Source organism: Neoarius graeffei, chromosome 14 (assembly GCF_027579695.1).
Source record: "Neoarius graeffei isolate fNeoGra1 chromosome 14, fNeoGra1.pri, whole genome shotgun sequence".
Classification (NCBI taxonomy): Eukaryota; Metazoa; Chordata; class Actinopteri; order Siluriformes; family Ariidae; genus Neoarius; species Neoarius graeffei.
In genome coordinates, this window is record NC_083582.1 from 47,984,217 (window position 1) to 48,010,425 (window position 26,209).

The following is a 26,209-nucleotide window of genomic DNA, read 5'->3' on the forward strand; positions in this document are numbered from 1 at the left end:
CTGACCATAACTAACAAAACACTCAACCCCAGATAATTGGGGAGGTAAGAAGCACCTGAATACCTTCTTGACCGTGTGCATGCTGAAACCATACAGCAAAGTGATGAATTGATTTATGACACAGTATTTGCAATAAATACTACTGGCACACAGCTATCTTTCTCGGCAATGTCTGAGAGTTCTTAGTGGGTTGGCAGCGGTTCCAAATGACAAGGAAAGCCCTGGCAGTTTTTGGGTCTTGAAGAACTACAGTCAGTAGCCAGTAACAGGTTCATACCTAAACAGCAGTGTTTGAAAGAATCACCTGGATATTCTATGCAAACAATATCCCGAATGGTCTGTTCCTTGGTAGGAGGGCACACAGGAGCCAGTCGACCAAATAAGGCAATATTCTGAAACCAACGGACATCACAGAAGGCTGCTTGCATACATTTCAAAAACATCCATGATAAAGAGAAAGGTGACCAAAAGAAAATTCTAATGCCTGTGTTTGGAAGACAAACCTTAAGCATCTGTAATCTAGAGTGACATGGATATGAAAATAAGCATTGTGATTGGATCCTAAGCCTAACCTTTCCACGGCAAAGACAATGAGGGGTCTGTTGTGCAGAGGAAAAAAACAACTCCATTCCCAGAGCTGTATATTAGTGGAAATCCAATAGACTCAGTGAACAGTGTGCATGGTATGACGCGGGAAAGTCACTTAATTAAACTAGTGGCAAGTAGCCATGTCTAGTCGGCTAGACAGCAGGGGATATGGAGACAGCCAACTCAGCAACAGTGCGTGCCATGGCGACTGGATACCACTCAACCATGTTAGTGGCACACAGCCACTACGGGCCTGCTAGTCAGCTATACAAATATTTAAAGACATACCACTGACAGAGAACCAAAAACGGAGAGAACGAGAGCTAATAAGGTTAGCATTGCTAAAATAGCAGGGCGGACTCAAAACTAAAAGGTTCTTCGGGCTTCCATAGCGTTCCATGAAGGTGTTGCAAGTGTATTTAAAAAAAAAAAAAACAAAAAAGTTATATGATATATAAAAAGATTACACACACACGCACAGGCTATCACCAGATTTGAAGACACAAAATCCTGTAGCTCAGACCACAATCCCAAGTGTTTAAGCATTTAGACTTTGAAAATGTGTGAGACGAGAGTGGAAAGAGAAAGATGGTTGCATGACTGAGGCATTTACTGCAAGTACTGAGTCATACTTCACTTTGTTGAAAGGTTTTGGCATGCACGCTCACACGCACAAGACATTATCCAGGTTATTTTCATTGCCACCATCCGTTATATGGGGGAAAACAGAACCATGAATCCTGGGCATTTCAATCGGTTTTGTACATGAAGCATAATGCTTTATCTAAAGGGGTGTTCACACAGCACATGCTGCACCGATGTATTTTGTTGTGATATATCTTACACCGGTGTAAATTTTGTGGAGCGTTCACACGTCACAAACCTGCTTACTAGAGAGACGCGTGTTAGCACCGGTGCAGCCCCACTTGCGTTCACACGGCAGTTTTTGCGACCGTGCTATACGATAGTAATAATGCGGAAATGAAATATGTGCATGCGTGAAAATGTACTTCCTTTTCCCGCCTTGTTTGTGATTGATATATCGAAAAACCATGGTTTACACTTCTCCAGACAAACTTTCTATGTTGCGGTCCATCAGACACCGTAAAAGGGTAAAAGAGAGAAAGGAAAGGTTGTGCAAGTACAAGAGAGCACGAAAACAACGCATTCTACAATTCATTCGGCAACAAATCGACGACTTCGTGTCGTTCATGGCCATGTGGATGGTTGTCATGGCATCACCAAGCGCCGGGAAAACAACGTGGATGAAGACACGCAGTTCTGTTGTTGTTCGCCATTTTGGAAGCGCAAAATACCAGGATGCAAATTATGCAATGCCCGTATGTAATCAACTCTCCTCACGCGTAGTGAGTCTACCCCTGTAGCGTTCAGACGTCCCATTTTATATCGGTGCTGCCCCGCAAACTAGCATTTACTCCGGAGTAAATTTCTTAAACCACCTCCCGAGCAGGGTTAGATTTGCACCGGTTTAAGCAGCTTTCAGAGGCTACACCGGTATAACTTTGTACCGTGTGAACGCTCTACCGGGGCAGCCCCGGTGCTACACCGGAGTAAAAGTTGCCGTGTGAACACCCCTTAAAATTGTAGCCAGGGTTAATTACACTATATTTAAACTTATTCCTCTTCGGTACATTTTGGAATACATGTTGAAAGCATGGGTTATAGAATTGGTGAGATTTAAATTAAAAGAGCAGGAGATAGGAATTTAAAAAGAAAAAAAAAAAAACCCCAAAACATTTACACTGGCCATGAGTGTTATGAAGGAGGTTTACCTTTGGCCTGTAGAAGACGTTCTGCACAGAGAGCATGGACACTATGGTTAGCATCTCTTCACTGCAGCCCAGATGGACAGACATGATGAGCATCTTACACAGCATGGGCTCTAGAGGAAACTCAGCCATCTGAGACAAACAGAAACGAGGAAATACTTCAGCATTCATACTACAGCTGTGCACATTATCACCATTTCAATACTTTCATTAACATGACACATACAGTCTTTAAATAAGTCATACCCTGCGCCCAAGACGAGTGAGTAATCCCTCATCGTCCAGAGCTCCTAATGTGTACAGCTGTTCCATTGCTGTGATCAGTGTCTCCATAGGAGGAGCGTCCATGAAGTCAAATGATAACAGGTCATTAATGCCCATAGCCTAAACAGTGACAAAAATTGATGAGCAAAAATAGCACAAAAAAACCTTAACTATTCAGGTTAATAATTACATATTTATGTTTCTAAATTGTTCAAGAATAAGATACACTACCGTTCAAAAGTTTGGGGTCACTTTGAAATGTCCTTATTTTTGAAAGAAAAGCACTGTTCTTTTCAATGAAGATCACTTTAAACTAATCAGAAATCCACTCTATACATTGCTAATGTGGTAAATGACTATTCTAGCTGCAAATGTCTGGTTTTTGGTGCAATATCTCCATAGGTGTATAGAGGCCCATTTCCAGCAACTCTCACTCCAGTGTTCTAATGGTACAATGTGTTTGCTCATTGCCTCAGAAGGCTAATGGATGATTAGAAAACCCTTGTACAATCATGTTAGCACAGCTGAAAACAGTTGAGCTCTTTAGAGAAGCTATAAAACTGACCTTCCTTTGAGCAGATTGAGTTTCTGGAGCATCACATTTGTGGGGTCGATTAAATGCTCAAAATGGCCAGAAAAATGTCTCGACTATATTTTCTATTCATTTTACAACTTATGGTGGTAAATAAAAGTGTGACTTTTCATGGAAAACACAAAATTGTCTGGGTGACCCCAAACTTTTGAACGGTAGTGTAAGTGTATTTAAAAACACACACACACACACACACACACACACACACACACACACACACACACACACACACACACACACCTTAAGGGAGAGCACAGTGCTGGCCAGGTTAGTTCTCTGGATCTCAGGCACATTGGTGGTGAGCATCTCATCTCTATATGCCCGTTCTGTGTACAGTCTGTAGCACTTGCCAGGTCCTGTCCTCCCTGCTCGGCCTGCTCGCTGTTTAGCCTGGGCCTAAAACACAACAGACAGAGTTAAGTGTTTATAGCGCTATAGTATGCAATTTTTAACCTTCAGCTACATGCATGTGTGTATGTACCTGAGAAATGGGGGTCACTACAAGCTGGTCAATGCCGGTTTTTGAGTTGTACACCTTCTGCTTGACAAAACCTGGATCCACTACATAGTAGATTCCATCAATGGTCAGAGAAGTCTCAGCAATGTTTGTCGCAATGACCACCTACAGACATAAGTGAAGTACAGAGTCATGGTTAAACAATCGTAATAAGTTGGAAGGCAGTAGTACATCGCTACTACAGAACAGCAGCTGATACCTTTCTGCTGCCAGGTGGAGCTGGGTCAAAGATCCTGGTCTGCATCTCACTGGGCAGCGCAGAGTACACAGGTAGGATGATCAGCTCTGGCACGTCAGGGCCGAGTGATTTCATTCGCTCATACAGGATCTCACAGGCTGTGTCGATCTCCTCTTGACCCGTCAAGAACACCAGAATATCACCTACAGTTTCAAACAAAAAGTTACTGATGTTATAACTACTGACTTGACGTGATCATGACCGATTAGATTATAGTCAAATATTCTATTACAACATCCCTTACATCAGAAAAAGTCAAACTATTTAAATCCTGGGACCTCAATCCGTGTTTACTTATTGCTGCTATTTACCCGGTGGCTCAGTGAGGTGGATCTGCATGACTGTGATCAGACTGGCATCCAGGTAATCGGTCTCCGGCTCTTTAGTGTACAGCACCTCTACTGGATAAGTACGACCTGGAATGGTGAAAATGGGGGCCTCGTAGAAATACTGGGAGAACTTCACAGCATCCAGTGTAGCAGATGTCACAATCAGCTTCATGTCTGGGCGTTTCTGTACAGTCTGCATAAAAAGAACCCAAAATAACGCGATGGCTATAAAGTGCGATTATCTTCATCAAGTCAACGTAGCCACAATAAGATAAAGTGTTTTCTGACATGGCGGAATATGCTTCAGTACCATTTTCATTAGCCAATTGTTAATGAGAAAACGGGAGCACCGAGTTCTCAAATCTTGCTATACTAATTTGTAGAGCACACCAGCCATCTTAACGTACAAGCTACTCCTTTATTTTCCAGCAGATTTTAGGTCATCATAATGGCTCTACCTTCTTGAGCAGGCCAAAGAGCACGTCGGTGTGGATGGTCCTCTCATGAGCCTCGTCCAGCATGATGATAGCATACTGGCCCAGATCAGGGTCAATCAGACACTCTCTGAGCAGCATACCATCTGTCATGTACTTGATGACTGTGTCTGGACTCGTGCAGTCCTCAAAACGGATAGTGTAGCCGACCTGCATAAACAGGAAGGAAGATGTTATGATTATGACTATCCCAGGCAGTGCAAGGCTTAACTAACTAAAAGGCAACAAATGGATTTGGCAGGCATGTGTTGGATACCATAAACGTACACCCCTAATTCCAAAAAAAGGTGGAACGCTGTGTAAAATGTAAATAAAAACTGTACGCGATTCACAAAAAAAAAAAAAAAAAAGAAAATATTATATTATATTTTTATATATATATATATATATATATATATATATATATATATATATATATATATATATATATATATATATGAGTGATTCCACGCTTATGGGTACTGAAATGGGGACATGAACTTATTTACCTAAAACCATTTCTTTTTTTTACCATCAGGTCACAAAACATGTAATCTTTAATGAATGATATAAGATAACTTTAATTTTCTGAGATGTAATAAAAACATTTATATGTCAAAGTCAAGCCTATGAGTTCCAAAATGATGTCTGTTACATTACTTCTGTTACGATTGTCCATCTCGTGTCTGTTACAAATTAATTACAATCTAGCTATATACCATGTTAATCTTATTGAAAGAATGTGTATGTTTATTCGACTACACATGTTTATTAATTATATTTGCTAAAACATCACCTTCCTATGTTTCAAAAAGTAATTCTACATTGTTAAAATTGAGAATATATATGTCCACAACACTTCTGTTACGTTCTGACTTTGGCATATAAATATGTTTTTATTACATCTCAGAAAATTAAAGTTATCTTTTAACATATCATTCATTAAAGATTACGTTTTGTGACCTGATGGTAAAAAAAGAAATGGTTTTAGGTGAATTTTTAAAAATAAGTTCATGTCCCCATTTCAGTACCCATAAGCGTGGAATCACTCATATATATATATATATATATATATATATATATATATATATATATATATATATACACACACACACACACACACACACACACACACACACACAGTTGTGTTCAAAATAATAGTGTGTTTAAAAACGTGAGTAAAGCTCAAAATCCTTATAATAGTTTTTATTTCCATGCATTGGGAACACTGCACATTATATTCTACATCAAAACATGAAGAAAAATGTACCAATACTTTAATTACTTTACAGAAACGAAGAAAAATGAACATTGGGCTCCTCAAAAAAATAGCAGTGTCTGCATTTTTCATTACAAACTCAAATATTTACTGTATAAACTGAAAAAATCTTTAGGATTTAGCATTCCTGTGAATCACTAAACTAATATTTAGTTGTATAACCACGGTTTCTGAGAACTGCTTCACATCTGTGTTGCACGGAGACGACCAACTTCTGGCACCTGTGAACAGGTATTCCAGCCCAGGATGATTTGACAACATTCCACAATTCCTCTGCATTTCTTGGTTTTGCCTCAGAAACAGCATTTTTGATGTCACCCCACGAGTTTTCAATCGGATTAAGGTCCGGGGATTGGGCTGGCCACTCCATAACTTTCATTTTGTTGGTCTGGAACCAAGATGCTGCTCACTTACTGGTGTGTTTGGGGTCGTTGTCTTGTTGAAACACCCATTTCAAGGGCATTTCCTCTTCAGCATAAGGCGACATGACCTCTTCAAGTATTTAGATATATTCAAACGGATCCATGATCCCTGGTATGCGATAAATAGGCCTGACACCATAGTAAGAGACACATTCCCATATCATGATGCTTGCACCACCATGCTTCACTGTCTTCAGAGTGTACTGTGGCTTGAATTCAGTGTTTGGGGGTCGTCTGACAAACTGTCTGCGGCCCTTGGACCCAGAAAGAACAATCTTACTTTCATCAGTCCACAAAATGTTTCTCCATTTCTCTTTAGGCCAGTTGATGTGTTCTTTGGCAAACTGTATCCTCTTCACCACTTTTTTTTTTTTTTTAACAGTGGAACTTTGCGGGGGCTTCTTGCCGATAGATTAGCTTCACACAGGCGTCTTCTAATTGTCACAGTACTCACAGGTAACTTCAGACCGTCTTTGATCACCCTGGAGCTGATCACTGGCTGAGTCTTTGCCATTCTGGCTATTCTTCGATCCAGTCAAATGGTAGTCTTCAGTTTTCTTCCACGTCTCTCTGGTTTTGCTGTCTATTTTAAAGCGTTGGAGATCATTTTAACCGAGCAGCCTATCATTTTCTGCACTTCTTTATATGTTTTCCCCTCTCCAATCAGCGTTTTAATCAGAGCACGCTGTTCTTCTGAACAATGTCTGGAATGACCCTTTTTTTTTTTGTTCAGGTTTTCAGAGAGAAATGCATGTACAACATGTGCTGGCTTCATCCTTAAATTAGTGCCACCTGATTGATACTTGTTTTTTCACAGAATGAATGACGTCACTAATTGAAGTCCACACTGCTATTATTTTGAACACGCCCCTTTCACTTAATTATTCAATTACACAGACTCAGGAGCAGGCATATCATGAATGTTGGGTCTGTTGGTTTTCTATGACTCTCCTACACCTACTGGTAAATTATTTGCCATGTAGTAACAATTTCTACCAAAAACAGTGATTGATCGGGTTAGTCATGTTGGACTGCTATTATTTTGAACACAACTGTGTATATATAATATTTCATTAAAAATAGTACGAAGCCAGAAATCTTGTTGCTTTTTGAAAAACATATGATCACTTTGAATTTAGTGCCAGCAGCATGTTTGAAAAAATTTAGGACAGGCGCAATAAAAGACTGACAATTTGGGACAGAAGCAATAAAAGATAAAAGTTGTGTAATGATAAAATAATTAGGTTAACTGGCAACAGGTCAGTAGCATGACTGGGGATAAAAAGAGCATTGTTGAGTCTCTCAGTAGTAAAGATGGGGAGGGGTTCGCCACTGTGAAAGACTGTGTGGGCAAATAGTGCAACAATTTAAGAATAACATTCCTCAATGTGGCGGCACGGTGGTGTAGTGGTTAGCGCTGTCGCCTCACAGCAAGAAGGTCCGGGTTCGAGCCCCGTGGCCGGCGAGGGCCTTTCTGTGTGGAGTTTGCATGTTCTCCCCGTGTCCGCATGGGTTTCCTCCGGGTGCTCCGGTTTCCCCCACAGTCCAAAGACATGCAGGTTAGGTTACCTGGTGACACTAAATTGACCGTAGGTGTGAATGTGAGTGTGAATGGTTGTCTGTGTCTATGTGTCAGCCCTGTGATGACCTGGCGACTTGTCCAGGGTGTACCCCGCCTTTCGCCTGTAGTCAGCTGGGACAGACTCCAGCTTGCCTGCAACCCTGTAGAACAGGATAAAGCGGCTACAGATAATGAGATGAGATGAGACATTCCTCAATGTAAAACTGCACAGAATTTGGTGATCACATCATCTAATAGCATTAAAAGATTCAGAGAATTCTGAGAAATCTCTGTACGCAAGGGACAAGGCCGAAAATCAACACTGGATGCCTGTGATTTTTGTGCCCTCAGGTGACACTGCATTAAAAACAGACATGGCTCTGTAGTAGGAATCACTGTATGGGCTCAGGAACACTTTAGAGAACCATCGTCTGTGAACACATTTCATCACTGCATCCACAAATACAAGTTAAAACCATATATAAACAATATCCAGAAACAATGCTGCCTTCTCTGAGCCCGGGCTCATTTATGATGGACTGAGATGAAGTGGAAAACTGTCCTGTGGTCTAATGAATCGAAATTCATTTTGGAAAAAAAAAAATCAAGGATGCCGCATTCTCTGGGCTAAAGTGTGTTATCATCTAGCTTATCAGCACACAATTCAAAAGCCAGCATCTGTGATGGTATGGGGTATTTTCTGGTATGGGGGGGGCATTAGTGCACATGGCATGGCTAGCTTGCACATCTGGGAAGGCACCATTAATTCTGAATGGTACATATAGGTTTTGGAGCAACCTGCTGCCATGCAGATAACATTTTTTCAGGGAAATGTTGAAGAAGAAAAAAAAATGCTCTCGCCTTCCTTCTTCCAGCAAGACAATGCCAAAAAGTATCCTGCACATGTTACAACTGCATGACTCTGTAGTAAGAGAGTCCAGGTGCTAAACTGGCCTGCCTGCAGTCCAGACCTGTCTCCCACTGAAAACATTTGATACATTATGAAGCACAAAATACAACCCCCATTGCAACTGAAATTGTATATCAGGCAAGAATGGGACAAATCTACAGCAACTGGTCTCCTCCGTTCCCAAACATTTACAGTGTGTTGTTAAAAGTAGAGGTGATATAACAGTAGTAAATATGCTACTGTCCCATCTTGTTTGAAACATGTTGCTGGCATCAAATTGAGCATATATTTTTCAACAAACAAGAAAATTTCTCAGCTTCTACATGTCATCTTTGTATTATTTTTAATGAAATATAGAGTTTCCATGATTCCCAAATCATCACATTCTGTTTTAATTTACGCTTTATATAGCATCCTGGTTTATTTGGGAATTGGGGCTGTACAATATTAATAGATCTTATTTACCTCCTGTCCCAAACAACAACCATATTCTTCTGACACTCTCTTAGCCACAGACATGGCAGCCACTCTTCTCGGCTGTGTGCAGCCAATCTTCCCACGAGCTGTATATCCAGCTTCAGCCAGGTACTGAGTGATCTGTGTGGTCTTCCCTGAGCCTGTCTCTCCAATCACAATCAGGATCTGGTTATCATGAACAGCCTGTAACAATATGACAACACCAGAGCATAATGAGTTCTCATGTCACATGCTCCCAGTAGACCCTTCTGATCAGAAATTATACACAAAGAAACCGCACTAAACAAAGACCTGTCATCATAACCATACAGAAATTTGCAATTAAATAACTGCATCATGAATGCAAAAACACAAACCTGAATGAGCTGCTCTTTGAGCTTGTAGATGGGCAGACTCTCTCGTTGTTCGATGATGGACAGCTGTGTCTTCTTTCCGTATGAGGCCTTGTTGCCACCAAAAGCATGCTTCTTCCACTCTGGGATGTCGTTGGGCATCATGCCAATGCCCCGCATGTTAGCTGCAATCTGCCTGCCTTCAGCTGCATGTGTAGGTAAATAAAAAAAGGCAGGGGGGGTAGCATGGACAAACAGAGGAGTGCACTTATTAAGGTAGGGACAAGAAGGATGGACTCTTGCCAGTCCAGAGGACATACAGTTAGCAGAGATAACCGCAGATCAGCCTTCCTCTATCCTTTTAACAGGCTGCAGGAAACCAGATGGCCATCAAACGCACTGTTTAGTCACACTCTAGCCTTTCATGCTTGGTAGGGGCAGTGCTTAATGTTATGTAATGATCATCACATTTTTAAGCTCAGTAACTGTACAGATGGTGTGATCACAAACCACACAGAACTCGAATGCTACAGTGTGCACTTTTTAATTCAACGGAGAATATTTGGGTTAATAATGGGTCTGGTTCTCAGCTTATTGATGAATAATGATTGTAGTTGGCAAGTAAAGCTGAATCATGATGATGTAAGCACACTCGGGACCAGAACATTAAATGCAATACGAGTGCAGGCCAGCGGTGGAATGAGGACAATCGCTCTTGGGAGTGGTACAAGGGAATCGTTCTTAGCGTCAGTACGCCCTAAGGCTACAATTCTCAAAATAACACAATCATACCGTCAGGTAGAGGGTCCACCCAGTGCTTGTTGAGACCCATAGGAATGGAGTCCATCTCAGCCTCACGCTGAGCCTGCTTCACTTCCCGCCTTTCTTTAGCAAGAGCGCTCTGCATCATGGCTGCTTGAGACAGCGAGCCATCAGGGTTCTAAAGAAAGGGAAAGAGAGAGAGAGAGAGAGAGAGAGAGAGAGAGAGAGAGAGAGAGAAGGACATAGCATGAGTTACAGGCACATCTTCATGAGTCACATTTGACAGGCTTTCGTCTAAACGGGGGAACAGGGGCGCTGTGCCCTCTTACTCTCGGCGTGCGCCCCCTTACCGACTCCGTGAAAACACCCCAGCAACACTACGTGACAATGTGTCTGATCATCAAATACGTTATAATTGCTCCAAAAACATTCCAATCATAGTAGATACACCGCCAGACGGTGCAAAAACAATCCGAATTGGCGTTTTCCAGACTGAGGCGCCATGTTATTTAGTTGTTTACTTGTCACGGCTGCTCTTGCGAGATTTGACATGGGTTACATACAAGGTCAGCTGACTTGTAGAGCGAGATTTCTCAAGACTGAATGACCTTTCACCCACCGGCACAGGAGTTTTTGACAGAAGTAGTTCGCGAGTTGTTTTTGTTGACACTTGGGCATTTAAAGATGTCATCCTGCGGCACGAAGCGGAAGAAAGCCAAAGACTGTCCGGGGCAGAAGAAGATTACTTCTTTCTTTTTCAACGTTGACAGACAATTTGTTATAATTTCCCTCTCAGATAGCCTCAGAATGTCCCATTGGAGCATTTTTCAAAGGCTTTGCACGGCGGGGGGGGGGACAACTGGCACACCCCCCCGCTTCGCTCCCTCGCCATGGTGAGTGCCCTCATACTAAATTTTTCTAGAAAAAACCCTGTTTGACATCCCAATTTGGTAAACTGGGATGTATGGATGCTGTCAGTCCCCCACTCGCTTGCTCACGGTGTAGTGGCTGGCTGCTTTATGTCCCGGGGCTCCCTCATGCCTGCGTTACCTTCTGGCTCTCCCCTTTTAGTTATGCTGTCATAGTTAGTTTTGCCAGAGTCCCTGCTTGCACTCAGCGCAAAACGTATACTGTTTCTACTTCTTCAGGTGACATTGGGCATACCTAACAACCTGTGGTTTTTTTCTCTCCCCCCCAGCAGGATCAGACCTGCCTGATCCATCCTGATGCCCTATGTCTGGTCAGAGTCTCATCACATCACTCCTGTGGAGGACAGCCCCATATTGACAACTGAAAGTCACACTTGGAAGATGCTCTGGACTCTTACAGTAATGCTTTTATGGCTGAGGACTACAGTTGGCTTGCTAACTTTCGGACTGCAGTTGTCATGAACAGTTTTGCACTCAAGTTTCCATCAATGAAGAGTTATAACATCAACAAAAAACTGACTTCATGTTAAAACTGTTAATGTTATAGCCATGTTGTCTGTTGTCGTCCAAATGAGGATGGGTTCCCTTTTGAATCTAGTTCCTCTCGAGGTTTCTTCCTCGTGTTGTCTGAGGGAGTTTTGCCTTGCCACTGTCGCGCTCATTGGGGATAGATTAGGGATAAAATTAGCTCATGTTTAAAGTCATTCAAATTCTGTAAAGCTGCTTTGCGACAATGTCTATTGTTAAAAGCGCTATAGAAATAAACTTGGCATATTCAAATTAGAATGTTTAAGACCTTCACTATTTTCACAGGGCTCATATCCATGCTCTGTTTGGTGTGTCCTCTCAGGAAAGGCGGCTCCTCTTCCACCAGTTCAATCTCCAGGTCCTCATCTGAGAGATGGATAATTAGAGAAAGTAAAAAACACACTGAATGAACAGGAACGATTACAGTGCTCAAGAACAAGTGTGTGTGAATGAGCTTTTATGTTAAGGAAAGCAGAAGTCACTTCAGTATACCCTCTTCATCGTCCACTTTAGGTAGGATCCCTGTCTCCTCATCAAAGTCTGGAAATTCCTCTTTGGACAGCACATTGGCAGCAATCATCTGGAGACATGAATGAATAAATACCAACACATTATTAACATAACATTCGACAGGTCTTTATTGTAGCAACACAGCTTTTACGATAGAAGACAACGCTGCCATCTAATGGATAAGCAATTATTCAGGAATTTGTTGGTATACAAATGGCCAATTCAAAAAAGACTAAACAAGTAGCTGTAATATAATCTTTCCACACAACGAGTTGTGCAGGAATGCATACTTGTTTGATCTCCCACTTCTCAGGATCAGAGATCTTGGTCAGTCTCTTGCGTTCGAGTGTGTCATCCTCCACCTCAGGAGCATGACCCAGGTTGAGGTTGGTAGGTCTGTCTGGATTCCTCATGGCTGACTCCTCCTGACCCTCACCACCAACATTCCTCCTTCTGTTAGGATTTAAGTCCTCACCCGTTTCCTGGTCAACATCCTGACAAATATAAAAAGTAAACATCATCACTCTTGCATGCAGAAACAAAAGAGGAGTGCTAATGCCATTGCCTCTGCACATTATCCGGTACCTACTGAAGTTTTTCATTTAATGAAATTTTAATGAAAAATGCTGCACATGCATACTCCAATCAGCCATAAACTTAAGAACACTGACAGGTAAAGTGAATTACACTGATTATGTTGTTACAGTGGCACCTGTCAAGGGGTGGGATATGCATTTTTATTTATAGTCCAGTCCCACATACCCCTTTTCCACCAAATCAGTTCCAGGGCTGGTTCAGGGCCAGTGCTGGTGCTGGTTCACAACTCATTCAACTTGCGAGCCAGCTGAGAACCAGTTTGTTTTTCCATAGCTCGCGGTGCTAAGGGAAGCCACGTCATTACGTCACTGTATACGTCAGTTACATCGCTACATTTGCATAAACCTTGGTGCGAATATAGAAGCAAAAACAACACGGAAGAAGCAGCAGCAACAACAACAACAATAATAAATGACTTCGCATTTGTACAGCTGCTGCTTCTCGTCGCTTAAAAATGGCGATCTTTCGCGGTCTTGTTATTGTTGTTGGTCTTAACAACTCCGCCCCCCTGCTGACGTAAGCGGTTCTTTCCTCTGGCCCAGCAGAGAGTTGGTGCTAGCCTGGAACCGGTTTTTCTGGCCCCAGAGCCAGTTCTTTGTCAGTGGAAACAGAAAACCCGGTTCCAAACTAAGCACTGGCCCCGAACCAGCCCTGGAACTGCTTTGGTGGAAAAGGGGCAACAGAAGAGCTTCTGTAGCACAAATTGCTGAAAAAGTGAATGCTGACACCTTTCTGTTTTAGCCAGCATTAACTTTTTCAGCAGTTTGTGCTACAGAAGCTCTTATGTAGGATTGGGCTAGTGTTTGTCTCCCATGTGAATCAATGAGCCTTCAACATTCATGACCCTGTCACTGGTTGGCCTTCCTTGGACCACGTTTCGTAGGTACTATCCACTTCATACCGGGAACACCCCAGATGTGCCGTTTTGTAAGCATGCACCGATACCAATACTGGCATCGGCATCGGCCCCGATACTCCACTAATATACTCATACTCGTACTTGTCAAACAGTTGCCGATACCATGAACCGATACCAGTGCCGATCCCATGCGCCGATACCAATGCTCCCCGCAGCGCTTTTTGTTCCATTCGAGAGAGAAAAAAAAAACTGAAGCATTGTTGAGCTCAGGCTTGAGCATAATATGATCGGCTATACCATGCGCCGATAGTGTTCCGTGAAGCGCCTTTTGCCAGCGTCCGTTCGAGGAAAAAAAGCCTCTCCCAGGAAAAAAATTGTAAATCTCAAGCATTGAGCATACGCTAATTTTGTCAGAAGACAAAAAAAATTGTTCGACAACAACCCATTTTTCCATGACGAAGATGTGTTTGCGTAGTCATGAAACAGTGCCGTCACAACATCTTTCCCCAGCACTGTCATTTTAAACATCTCTCCACACTCCACTCCCTTTCGCTGCCATACGCAGATAGGCCTACGCTAAGATCCCCAACGGTGTCCTTTTTTAATGTTGGCTATTCGCCTAGGTAAGGGTTTTGTAGGACAGGCTACTCACTAACAAACAAATGAAAATCGGATTTTTGTATAGGTGAATCCAACCGGCAGAGTTTTTAAGTACGAGTCCAACCGGGAGAGTTTAAGAGTGAAGAGTGAGAGAGAGAGCTTTAAGAAATGGCTGATTGAGTTTTCCAACTTGTTTCAGTTGAGGGCAACGCTAAGACCAAGGAAATTGACGTCCCATCTACAGGCATGGAGCTCCACGAGCACGGGACGCGATGTTGCGAATGGACAGCAACAGCGTCTGCCTAACAAGTTCTGCGACTGAACAAGAGCGTGCTCGAGGCATTCAACTCTCCTGCAGCACACAGCAGGATGTGCGCACATGCACATGAGAGGAGGGGGGGGGGCATATTTTAGTCTGCATTACTGGCGATGGAAATTAAATAATACATCGTCGCCGGCCGCCACTGTTATCTTGTGCGCTCTCTGTGATGTTGCGATGGTCACTGCTCCTCCCTTTCACGCCCTTGTCTTGTTGCTAAATGTAATTGGAGTAGTTTAAGCGCACCACCAGAACAACCCTTAAGTCAACCAAGACCGCAATGTTGCGGAAGGCCGATGATAGAGGGGGTAAGTGACCAGCGGAGTGAAATGATCACGCTGCATGTGGTAACTCACTGCTCTCTCCTCCCTTCATCAACAATCGGTCTTACATGTTGCAAGAGTGCAAGTCTTTCTTGACTTCGAAAGTTGGACATTGTAATCTAATCCAAATAAATAGCAGCCTTTTTCAGAAATTGCAGCAGCTAAATATTTAATTCTTTGTGTAGGCTATTTGCAATGAGTGTAGTTTTCTGGGAGTGAATGTTGCGCGACAATCGAGAGAGGTTGCACACGGAAGCGCAGATAGCCTTGTAGTCCACGTTACACTGCCAGCAGACAGCGCCTCTTCATTTCACGGTAGCGCTTCTTTTGCAACATTGTTATGTAGGCCTAGCAGCAGCACTTAGGTTTTGCAACATTATTGTAACAATGTTGCAAAAGATAAGCGCTACCGTGAAGAGGCGCTGTCTGGCTGTGTGACGTGGACTCAAGGCTACTCTGCGCTTCTGGAGCAGCGGAGATTGTCAATGTGAACCCGTGTGCATGATCACTCCAGTTAGAAAACAACATTCACGGGAAATAGATAAAGTAGGCCTATTAAATATTCAAATGCTGCAATTTTTGAAAAATTATATTTTAATAACATCAACAGTATCGGTAGTACTCGGTATCGGCAAGTACTGAAATGATAGTACTCATACTCGTATCAGTTTTCACAAATGTGGTATCGGTGCATTTCTACCGTTTTGGAGACGCTCCAACCCAGTCATCTCACCATCACAATTTAGGCCGAATCCCATTTCACCCCTTGGACCAACCCCTTGGCCCTTCCCCTCCATTTTGCGCGTTCACGTGAAGGGGTAGGGGTATCCCAATCCCAGTTAACGCGGAGGGGTAGGGGAAGGGGTAGGGCTTCTGTACCCCTCCAAACGGAGATTTTCCTGGAGCTGACTCCGAACGAAGGGGTTTGAGTGATTTCCCACAATGCCATGCGGATTTCAGCGAGATTTCATGCGGATTTCGGAAAGATGGCGGTTCCCGCGGCGAAAGATTGTCATAAATGTATTTTCTCCATTATTTACGTGTTTTAAGTTGTTATCCAGAGGAAACACGCCGCTTGATTCGCTTTCGAGCTGAGAATGAGCAGCGATTTCTGAAATCCAAGCTGCTGCTAAAAAGCTTTGGGAGTGAGTATTGTTTTCGTTTGCTTGACTGCGTACGTTTTGTTCTGTTATTCTCGCTTTTATTGTTTACATGAGTGTTCTGACACCTCATTCTGTTGGATGTGGTGCACAAAGCGCCAAAGATATCCCATTCAGTGGTGTTAGTTAACAAATCACACCCTGCCAGCAGAGATTTCTGGTTCTGCCTCTGGCTCTGACTGTAGCGGCTGGTCGCAGCCAATGACACATTTGGTCGTGTTTTGCTCACGTAAACGCTGACGGAGGTACGCGATGACGTATGCGATCGTTGAAGGGCTATCCCAATACGTAAGGGTTGAATTTCAAGCCCTATCCCTTGTAGCTCAGTTTCAAGGGGAAGGGCCAAGGGGAAGGGGGAGGGGTAGGGGTAGAAATTTGAATTGGGCCTTAGCCCTTGTCAAAGTCACTCAGATCCTTACGCTTGCCCATTTTTCCTGCTTCCAACACATCAACTTCGAGAACTGACTGTTCTCTTGCTGCCTAATATATCCCACCCATTAACAGGTGCCACTGTAACAACAATCAATGTAATTCACTTTACCCGTCAGTGTTTTTAATCTTATGGCTGATCGGTGTACATTGGATGAGCTGTTTGTTTGCCCACTTACCTTCATGCTCAGGCTGGTCTTAGAGCCTGTGAAGGACAATACCTTGACCTTCACCCTCTGACCTTTACTGACCACATCTGCCACATTTGCCACTCTGCCCTCTCTTCTAAGCTCAGAGATATGAACCAAGCCCTCCCAACGTTTCCTGTATCCACATACAAGTATATCGATCAGATGACAATAAAAAGTTGCTCGAGTTCATTTGATGCATATACATAACGCTCATAAAAAAGGACCACGTTAGCTGGAAGCAAGCATGTTCAGACGCAAACTCTTAAAACAAAAGTACATTTGTCTCAAGTGATTTCACAAGAGAAAACACAGTATGGAACCAACCTCAATCCTTCAAGCTGCACAAAGCAACCAAACTGCATGATGCTGGTGACTTTGCCGTTGTAGATGTCACCCACAGCAGGCTCCTCTGGGGGTGGCCGGTCCACATGCTTGTCCCTCCAGCGGTCTGAGCCTTTCTCTCGGTCACCGCGGCCTGGACTCCTGGATCTGCTGCGGGAATGCCAGCGACTCCTGCGCTTCCTCCTCTCCCTGTTGGGAGAGCGAGATCTGGAGCGGGAACGAGAGTAGTGGCGTCTCTTCCTGTCCCTGTCTCGACTTCGGCTCCTGCTCCTTCTACTCTTCTTGCTGCTGCCGGCTTCAGATCTGAAAAGTGCAGATTTTATTTCAAACTTGTAATAAAAAAATTAAAAAAAAATCAATCTTTTCTCAAATACATATTTGGTCTTAAGAACATTGTGCTTTTACATTAAAAAGACCCTTTTTTGAGCTGGATTAGTTTTACTTGGGAAGGTTCTTGAAGTCATTACCTAGCCTAGTAAACTAGACCCACCCGCCTAGCGGCCAAAAATATTTTTTGCCTGCGAGTGGGTCTAGCCTCGTACCATATCAACAAAACACCCCGGGCATCAAATCGTGCCCGCCAATCACAACGCAAGGTTTTTGTTTGGATTCTTTGGGCGGGCTTTTGCAGGAGTGACGACAAAGCTGCGCGACACTGGAGAAAGCACAACAGGAAAGATGGCTACGGCTAGTGAACAGCGCATGTTTGACTCCGCTTTGGAATCAGTTTTAGAAGAATTAGACTTGGAGTTTTCGTTGAAACATGAGCAGGAAGAGGCTCTCCGCTCATTCCTTTTCAAGAAGGACGTTTTCGCTGTTTTGCCGACCGGCTATGGCAAAAGTCTGATCTACCAGCTGGCTCCGCTCGTAGCCAAAAGGATGGGGCTAGTTTGTGCAGTACGAAGAATTAATAAACAGCTTTGAAACATTACTTTTTGATTGTTTCTTATTTTCCCGTTATTTTAAATTTAAGGGAAATTATTTCACCAAACACCACTAAATAAAAACTCTCAAAAACAGTTTAAGCAAACCCTTGAAAAAAATAAGAGTGTATGTTAAGTATGTGGTACAGACTCCAAACTTGTGGTCATTATCTCCTAACTTCTTAATATCTAGAACCTGTTTATTAATTAATACGCATTTTGAAAAATTATTTATTTCAAGGCCTCCCCCACTGCTTTCTGTCGCTCTGACTACGTCACAGTCACTGTTGCGCTGATTGGTCAGAGCGTTGGCCTATACGCACAGAGACAGTTTGAAAGACAGCGGGTTGTTCCACCCCCACCCTTCGGAAATGTCTACGAGTGAGGCCAGACTAAATATTCACATTTAGTCTGGCTTGCCAGGTTAGTCATTACCAACAGTGTCCAGGATTTTAATCAGCATGAATCGGGAAAACTGAAAAGCAGTCATACTACAGCAAATTATTTTCTGTGTTTAGCTGAACACAAATTATTTCTTAGAAATATCAGCAGACACACGGAGGCCTTTTGCATTATTGAGTGCTGTACTTGTCGTATGTCTGGATTACCAGCTGTAATCTGCAAATTTACACATTTTACCACATCTGATTTATTCAGGTCATTACCAAACCTCCAGTAAAACTAAACCAGACAGAATAGAGTGCAGAAGAGCAAGAAAGACCATCTTTATCCAGATGAAATTTCTGCACTGAACAGCATGGATCATACCTCTGTTTGCTGCTCTTAGAGTCTGTGGCCTTGGCACTGGGCATGAACATCTCCAGCTCTTTCATAGCATCAGCTGCAACCTTTACATCGTCTTCGTCTAGCATGGTCTGGTCAATGAAGAACAGATGCAATCATCAGCACTTTTTAAATTTTATTGATAATATTTTCGTTTTCAAACACATTCATACAAATGGGAAGAAAGCAAAAACGACTCACTCTGGCTTTGGGATTATCAGCTCTGCACAAGGCCGGAAACATCTCCTTTAACCGGTCTTTTTCATTCTTTGGCTTAACAACAGGCTCACCCCCTGCAGATATGATCAAAAGGCAAAAGGACAGTGAAATAAAACAAATCTGTCTTTGTAAAATTTACAGTTTTCATATTAAGCACAAACCAACTGAATATTTACCTTTACTGGTGGATGCTTTAGTGGGAGGTCGCATTGTTTGAATGAGACGGAGTAAATTACTGATGAGTGAATCCTGTAGGGAATAAAACACAAGTTATGAGCCAAAATCTACAATCTGTATTTATTTAAAACAAACAAACAAACAAACAAACAAAAAAACAACCACTGTGGAGGTCGAAACATCCTTCAGCAGGAATGTTTCTTTTCTCTTTGTTAAAAAGTCTAAAGTCCTTCCCATGCCATATGGCGCATTAGGACGGCGCCGATCTCCGTTTCTGTATCCCTCGGCCTCTCACCTATTACATAGCTAGGGTTACAGTGGGGGCTAGTCCTCTGGTAACCATGAGTTTGACTCCCCACTTGCACCTGTACGGCAGCGTGCCTTGCCAGACGGCAGTAGGTACGTACCATTTTTATGATGGTCTTTGGTATGACCTGACCGCGAGTAGAACTTGCGATCTCCCGATCGAGAGGCGGACATGCTAACCACTAGGCCAACTTGCGGAGGTCAAAACATCCTTCAGCAGGAATGTTTCTTTTTTTTAATAATAATAATAATAATAATAATAAACGCTCCACTGTTTTATTCAGGGATGTGAGTGACAAATTTAAAAAAAAGAGGAAAATTTTTAGGCTCAACAGACGACCCCGAAGGGGTCGTCACGACAACGAAGTTGTCATGGGGAGGGTATGGGAGGGTGTGCCCTCCCATTGGTGGGGGTCTGGGGGGTCTCCCCCACGAAAATTTTTGTAAAAAGGACTTAAAATGGTGACACTAAGCACATAAAATGTAAAATTTCTAAATTAGCACATTTCAGTTTAAAAAATGTTTTGGTCAAATTTCATGGTGCTTTAGTGATACATGTTTCAGAACTTTACAAAAAAATTTTGAAAATGAGAAAAAAGTGTCATGTTTCAGGTTTGGGGTGCCGTGTCTGGCCTTAAGTCTGAAAAATGTTACCATTGATACCAAACTACCACCACTACAAATGTCATGTTAGGCCATATGAAAATAATTTCTTGTTTCTCATCACTATTTTTCCTCAAAATGGGTAGGACGGGCTTATTTTATTTTTATTTTATTTTGTTTTATTTTTCTGCTATGTGGGGGATAAAACACGAAAAATTGGAATGGTTGGAGCAGACTCTGGTTTCAGAGGCATGACGCTAAATTACCAGTGTAAAAAAAACAAATGTTTATGGTGGGTCAATTTTTTTTGGTTCGGGCTGTAATGACTATGAGGAACAAGAATATAATTTTATGTGGCCTTACATAACTAGCAATAAAATTTAAACCCTGCCACCAGTTCATAGTACATGTACTTACTCTCTTCAATCAGACCTAACACCTGAAAAATTAATGGCTAAATAAAATTCCACACTTTCTGTGAAGTTTATACTTGCAATATAATTTCAGATTAAACCTAATCATTGTTCAAATGTATCTGTAAATATTAAATGTGCTAGTGATAAATTAGATTGGAATTATCACATTATTTTCAGAGAACTAAAAATTTCATTCAAAAAGTAACAGTGAAGGTAATGTTTTTAATACGTAGGATAAAACATTATTATTATTATTATTATTATTGATGCCTACCTGGCAATGCATAGTTAGTCTTCTGAATCTCAACTCGACTCCTGTGTTTTTCGCTTTTCACGTGTCCACTGAGAGTCACAAATCCACGCCGTCCGTAGTTCAGTTCACAGCAACACAATTTGCAACGTGTGATTCCTTTCTTGTTGAGTTTTTCAAAAACCAAACTAAAAACACTTCCATCGGGAGCTTTGCGCTCTAACCAGTCCCAACGCCACTTATTTTCAATGCCAGAATCTATTTTCGTGACATCGGACTTCACAGACAACGCCGCCATTTTCATTCATACTCGTACATACCTGCCAACCTTGGAAAAAAATTTTGAGTAGCAACTTATCGTGGCGGTGCAGCACAGCACGGCGTGAGGTCAGGCACATTTGCTGATCAGTATTGATTGTAATGAGGGAGCATGTGAACAATGTATTACTAAGCACAGAGTTCCCACTCACCACCATATCTAGTTATTCAACATACAAGCAGACTATGAAGAAAACAAGAACTCTTAATGAAAAGGCATGAATATATTTCCAATGCTTTCACCAAGACATTTGGCACAAGGCAACTGTGCCCCAAAAATATGTCCTTTATACAGACCTTAAACTTAAAGATAAGGGATAAATGTACTGCCTTTGGCATATTGTGTCTTAAATACATTGGGAATTATAAACAACAAAGAATCCCAAATAGCATGCTATGTCCCTTTTGACATTTAGCATTATATTGTATAGATAACAGAAAAACCAAAGGGCTATAGCCTATGTCTTTTAAAACAGACGCCGGCAGTCTGCAAAACACACACGCACACACACAATCCTTTTTTCATAAATTTAGTTTTGACCATAAAAGAGATTCTGTTGCTCCTCGCTACACTAAACATCGAAAGTGAATATTCCAGAGTACCTATATAAATATATTTTTTTCAATATTAATATTTAGTAAATGCAAACTGATAACCACACTTACAGAAAAACTTACTGAAAATAAATTATAGGCTACTCTGGCCTATCCAATAACATAGCCTTTATAATATTCACTGACCTGGCCTAATTTGGAAAAAAATAATGGCCTATGTATATAAATGCAAGCATTTCTATGTTAGCAATATTATTACCTGTATTTCCTTGATGGCTAATGTCAAAATCATAATTGCACACTGTGCAAAACGCATGATTAGGCAGTTTAGGGGGTGGAGGCATGGCCATTGATCTTGATACTTCGTTAGGAACTTCTGAGGGGCATAGACTCGCTTCTTTATAGATTTGCTAACCTCTCTCTGTCAGTATCCTCATCTGACGTCATGTGTATTATTAACTGCAAGGCACGCACATACACAAAACACACATCATCCACTACACGCACTTACGTGAAAACACTTCGTGCGCTGCTCATTGAATCTCACATGCACGAGTAGCCTAGTTCAGAAGATTTTAACGCGTCTATCGGTCGACTGGATGGAAACGTCAGTAGGCTACTACATTTTCACTTTAGGCTATGCAATATTTTTTGGATTGAGAAGCCTGGGTCAAATATCAAAACAAGCTGGAACAAATATTTCCGTCAGATAAGGCGGAACACTGTGGGTTGTCCTTGCTTTATTCACAATACCCTTGCCCTGCCCATTTACCTTCAAAACGGTGTTTAGCACCGTCCTCCCTTGTAAAACCAGTCACAGTATGAAGATCGACCGAGAGGGATGAAAATCAATGTCGTTACTTTCGTTTTGACGGCTCCTCGGCTCTCCGCTTCGCCTCATAGCCTAGGCCTATTTGAAGAGTTTAAAACTAGCGCTGTGATTGGTCGAAGTCTTCTTTTCTCTACAGGTTGCTGGTCAATGCGGTTACACCCATAGACGAGTTGCCTAGTGCGCGAATGCACAGACAGTTGAACCGGAATATTAAAGATCTTTCTAGAGGTCTGCGCTGGACAGAATTTTCAGTCCCGCTCCCGCAAAGAATGATGATTTTCAGTCCCGCTCCCAAATCCCGCATGATGCAGACGTTCGCGTTATTTCTCACGAAAGTTCTTGTCATTGGCTTGGGGAATTAAACATGCTGAGCTTAGCTGAGCTCTCCACTGACCGATCCTTCACCTAGCGCACGGAGCGAGGGTGCGCGTTACCAGGCGCCAGGCGCAGCTGAGGCTTTACAGAGATACCCAACACACCTACCAACATCTACAGTGGATATTAACAATATTGTACATAGCTTATAGGTCACTCCTCACATTTACATTCTAGGAAATACAAGTAGGCCTATAAGAAATTAATATAATTTAAAGACACAGCGTGATGGTGCCCCGCCCCCTACTTTGAGTGGATTTGAGCATAAATATCTACAGCTCACGTTCAGGGCTGCGTTTCCCAAACAACCAACCAAGTTAGCATTAAACCAATATGGTACGATGCAAGTTTGAACTAACTAACATCCAAAAAACGACTGTTTCCCAAAGCTGTAGTACCAACTTGGTCTGAACCAAGTTGATTTGAACCAACACAGTTCAAACCACGATGTTTTCAGATGTGTTCGGATGGTCTCGTTTATTGTCGGAATTCAGAGAAACAACCCGAAGTTGGCCGACAGTGCGAACGGCATTTCACCATTAAATGACCGTTAAGCCAAATTTGGTGCGTCCATAATCTTCCCCTGATGCTTGCAACTTGGTGTAGATGTTCATTTAGACTAATATAAAATTGCAATACCCCTCATTTGGAAATCACGTGTAAACAAAAGGCATCTCCATAAATTAAAGCATCATATACTAGTTTTGGCTATAAGGCTATTTGCCCTGATTAAAAATAGCTAAGCAAACTGCTGTGAGATGGCACAGATAACGTTATGTAGATCTACATGTTGTGTATTTATAGGTGGCATTGTTAGGTTTATTGTAAGTTTATTGTTTAGACTCTGACATTCTGCTGACACATTCCAAGTTGAGCGCTGCATGCGCTCATGATTGACAGCTCTCACTTTGATTGACAGCTCTCACTTTGCGCACTCGCACTCCCACTTTCTTTTTAAAGCAGCACTTCTGAAGCACTGTGAGCTTAGAGGAGCTCTGCTCTTCTGCCACGATCGGAGATCTCAAACACGGAAGAGCGGAAAGGAATCGGAAACGTACGCGAGATTAGACCACATCCGCAAATTTAGGCATCTTAAAATGTTTTTATTAATGCCAAATAAAATATCCAGAACAAATTATATATGATAGACATAAATTAATAATTTATAAATTTTATTTTAAACACGTTTTTAGTTAGCGGGACTGCAGCTTATCACCTCCCCCTCCCGCCCGAAATGAGCTTTCAAAATTTGCCCCGCGCCGCACTGCTTTGCGTCGGGTCCCGCGGGAGTGCAGGGCTCTACTTTGAACTCAAAGCCATCAATGGCTTTTTGCGTATTTTGAAGTGTTAAATCGTAGCAGCGTAGTTTGATGTCTAAATGCGTATCTGCTACGCAAAATGCGTAAAGGTTGGCAGGTCTGCTCGTAGCAGTGCATGTACAATAGCGACTCCTCTCCACACAGCGATAATGATCAGATCGCTGTAAGGAGCTTTCGTCACTTCCGTTTAGTAAAATCCGGAAAAGTTTCGCGCCAGACTTTACCGAATATATATATATTTTTTTTAAATTTTAGAAAACACGGAAAACGATTTTTTTACGCGGAAAGGCAATTTGAAAAACGCGGATTTCCGCGGAAACGCGGAGATTTCACATCCGTGTTTATTGGTCCTTTGTTAGCAAAACATATTTAAAAAAATACAAAAAGATACATACAGTATTCAAAAACAAAATGTATTTCACATTTTAAACAAAACATCGTATGCTGAAACCCATATTCAACCCACCCAAACTCATTCAAAGCTAAAGTTCGAGAAGCCAGCAAGAGTACGCCAGAATTTGAAAGTATTAAACTGAAAAATCTCAGACCCTCCCTTCAAAGCCAAGAGAGAGCGCATGGGGGGGGGGGGTAGTGTGCTGGTGTCATAGCGGAGCTCATTATGCAAAGCGGAACCCCATACTTAAGAGAATATGGTAATGCATCAACCTGATTTTTGATGGCTTGACTGTATGACGTCTGTACATATGTACACGTACCACCACAGAGAACCTGACCGCAAGTGCAAGGCAACATCTCAAACACTTGACCACCAGACAATGAACTTTGTATCTCTAGTTACAAAAGATAGATGGGTTTTTATCCAGCGCTTATTTTTAATCTGCTTTTAAAAAATAACATGGGATTATTTACAAACACATCTTACAGAAAATTTGAGGCACTTTCATATAAAACTAGTCAAAGCAGTTTTAGTAACCCACTAGCTTGTTGGACAGTTGACAGTTTCTGTCATGTAAGGGTGATGGATGTAAGTGCAGGAATAATTTTATTGAAAACACGCTAGCAAACAAATCTAAAACGGAGACAAAGGCAGAGTCGAAAAACAGGCAGTGGTCAAGTGAGGCACAGACAGAACATCAGAGGTAATACAATACTCATAGTCCAAAAACACAAACAGGGTCAAAACCAAAAAAATGCAAGTCTTTCACAAAGTCTTGGTGTTACTGAATGTCCTGATACGGTGGTGCTTGAAAGTTTGTGAACCCTTTAGAATTTTCTATATTTCTGCATAAATATGACCTAAAACATCATCAGATTTTCACACAAGTCCTAAAAGTAGATAAAGAGAACCCAGTTAAACAAATGAGACAAAAAATATTATACTTGGTCATTTATTTATTGAGGAAAATGATCCAATATTACATATCTGTGAGTGGTAAAAGTATGTGAACCTCTAGGATTAACAGTTAATTTGAAGGTGAAATTAGAGTCAGGTGTTTTCAATCAATGGGATGACAATCAGGTGTGAGTGGGCACCCTGTTTTATTTAAAGAACAGGGATCTATCAAAGTCTGATCTTCACAGCACACGTTTGTGGAAGTGTATCATGGCACGAACAAAGGAGATTTCTGAGGACCTCAGAAAAAGCATTACTGATGCTCATCAGGCTGGAAAAGGTTACAAAACCATCTGTAAAGAGTTTGGACTCCACCAATCCACAGTCAGACAGATTGTGTACAAATGGAGGAAATTCAAGACCATTGTTACCCTCCCCAGGAGTGGTCGACCAACAAACAGCACTCCAAGAGCAAGGCGTGTAATAGTCGGTGAGGTCACAAAGGACCCCAGGGTAAC

General features: G+C 42.0%; 1 protein-coding gene across 2 annotated transcripts in view; it reads right to left on the reverse strand.

The window, feature by feature from the left end:
• dhx8 (DEAH (Asp-Glu-Ala-His) box polypeptide 8) overlaps nt 1–26,209 on the reverse strand; it is a 34,972-nt gene that overhangs the window by 1,761 nt on the left and 7,002 nt on the right. The window contains exons 1-19 of one of the 2 annotated variants that reach the window (XM_060939880.1): nt 20,750–20,984; nt 19,423–19,495; nt 19,229–19,320; nt 19,013–19,119; nt 17,304–17,624; nt 16,968–17,112; nt 12,792–12,995; nt 12,484–12,571; nt 12,260–12,357; nt 10,565–10,712; nt 9,797–9,978; nt 9,429–9,623; nt 4,777–4,962; nt 4,301–4,511; nt 3,951–4,132; nt 3,716–3,856; nt 3,475–3,630; nt 2,625–2,762; nt 2,382–2,510 (exon numbers count right to left, since the gene is read on the reverse strand). In XM_060939880.1, the coding sequence (XP_060795863.1) occupies nt 2,382–2,510; nt 2,625–2,762; nt 3,475–3,630; nt 3,716–3,856; nt 3,951–4,132; nt 4,301–4,511; nt 4,777–4,962; nt 9,429–9,623; nt 9,797–9,978; nt 10,565–10,712; nt 12,260–12,357; nt 12,484–12,571; nt 12,792–12,995; nt 16,968–17,112; nt 17,304–17,624; nt 19,013–19,119; nt 19,229–19,320; nt 19,423–19,456 (2,757 nt within the window). In that variant the 5' untranslated portion in view covers nt 19,457–19,495; nt 20,750–20,984. Of the gene's footprint in view, nt 1–2,381; nt 2,511–2,624; nt 2,763–3,474; nt 3,631–3,715; nt 3,857–3,950; nt 4,133–4,300; nt 4,512–4,776; nt 4,963–9,428; nt 9,624–9,796; nt 9,979–10,564; nt 10,713–12,259; nt 12,358–12,483; nt 12,572–12,791; nt 12,996–16,967; nt 17,113–17,303; nt 17,625–19,012; nt 19,120–19,228; nt 19,321–19,422; nt 19,496–20,749; nt 20,985–26,209 lie in introns of those variants that run through there. The other variant, XM_060939879.1, reaches the window with a different exon arrangement.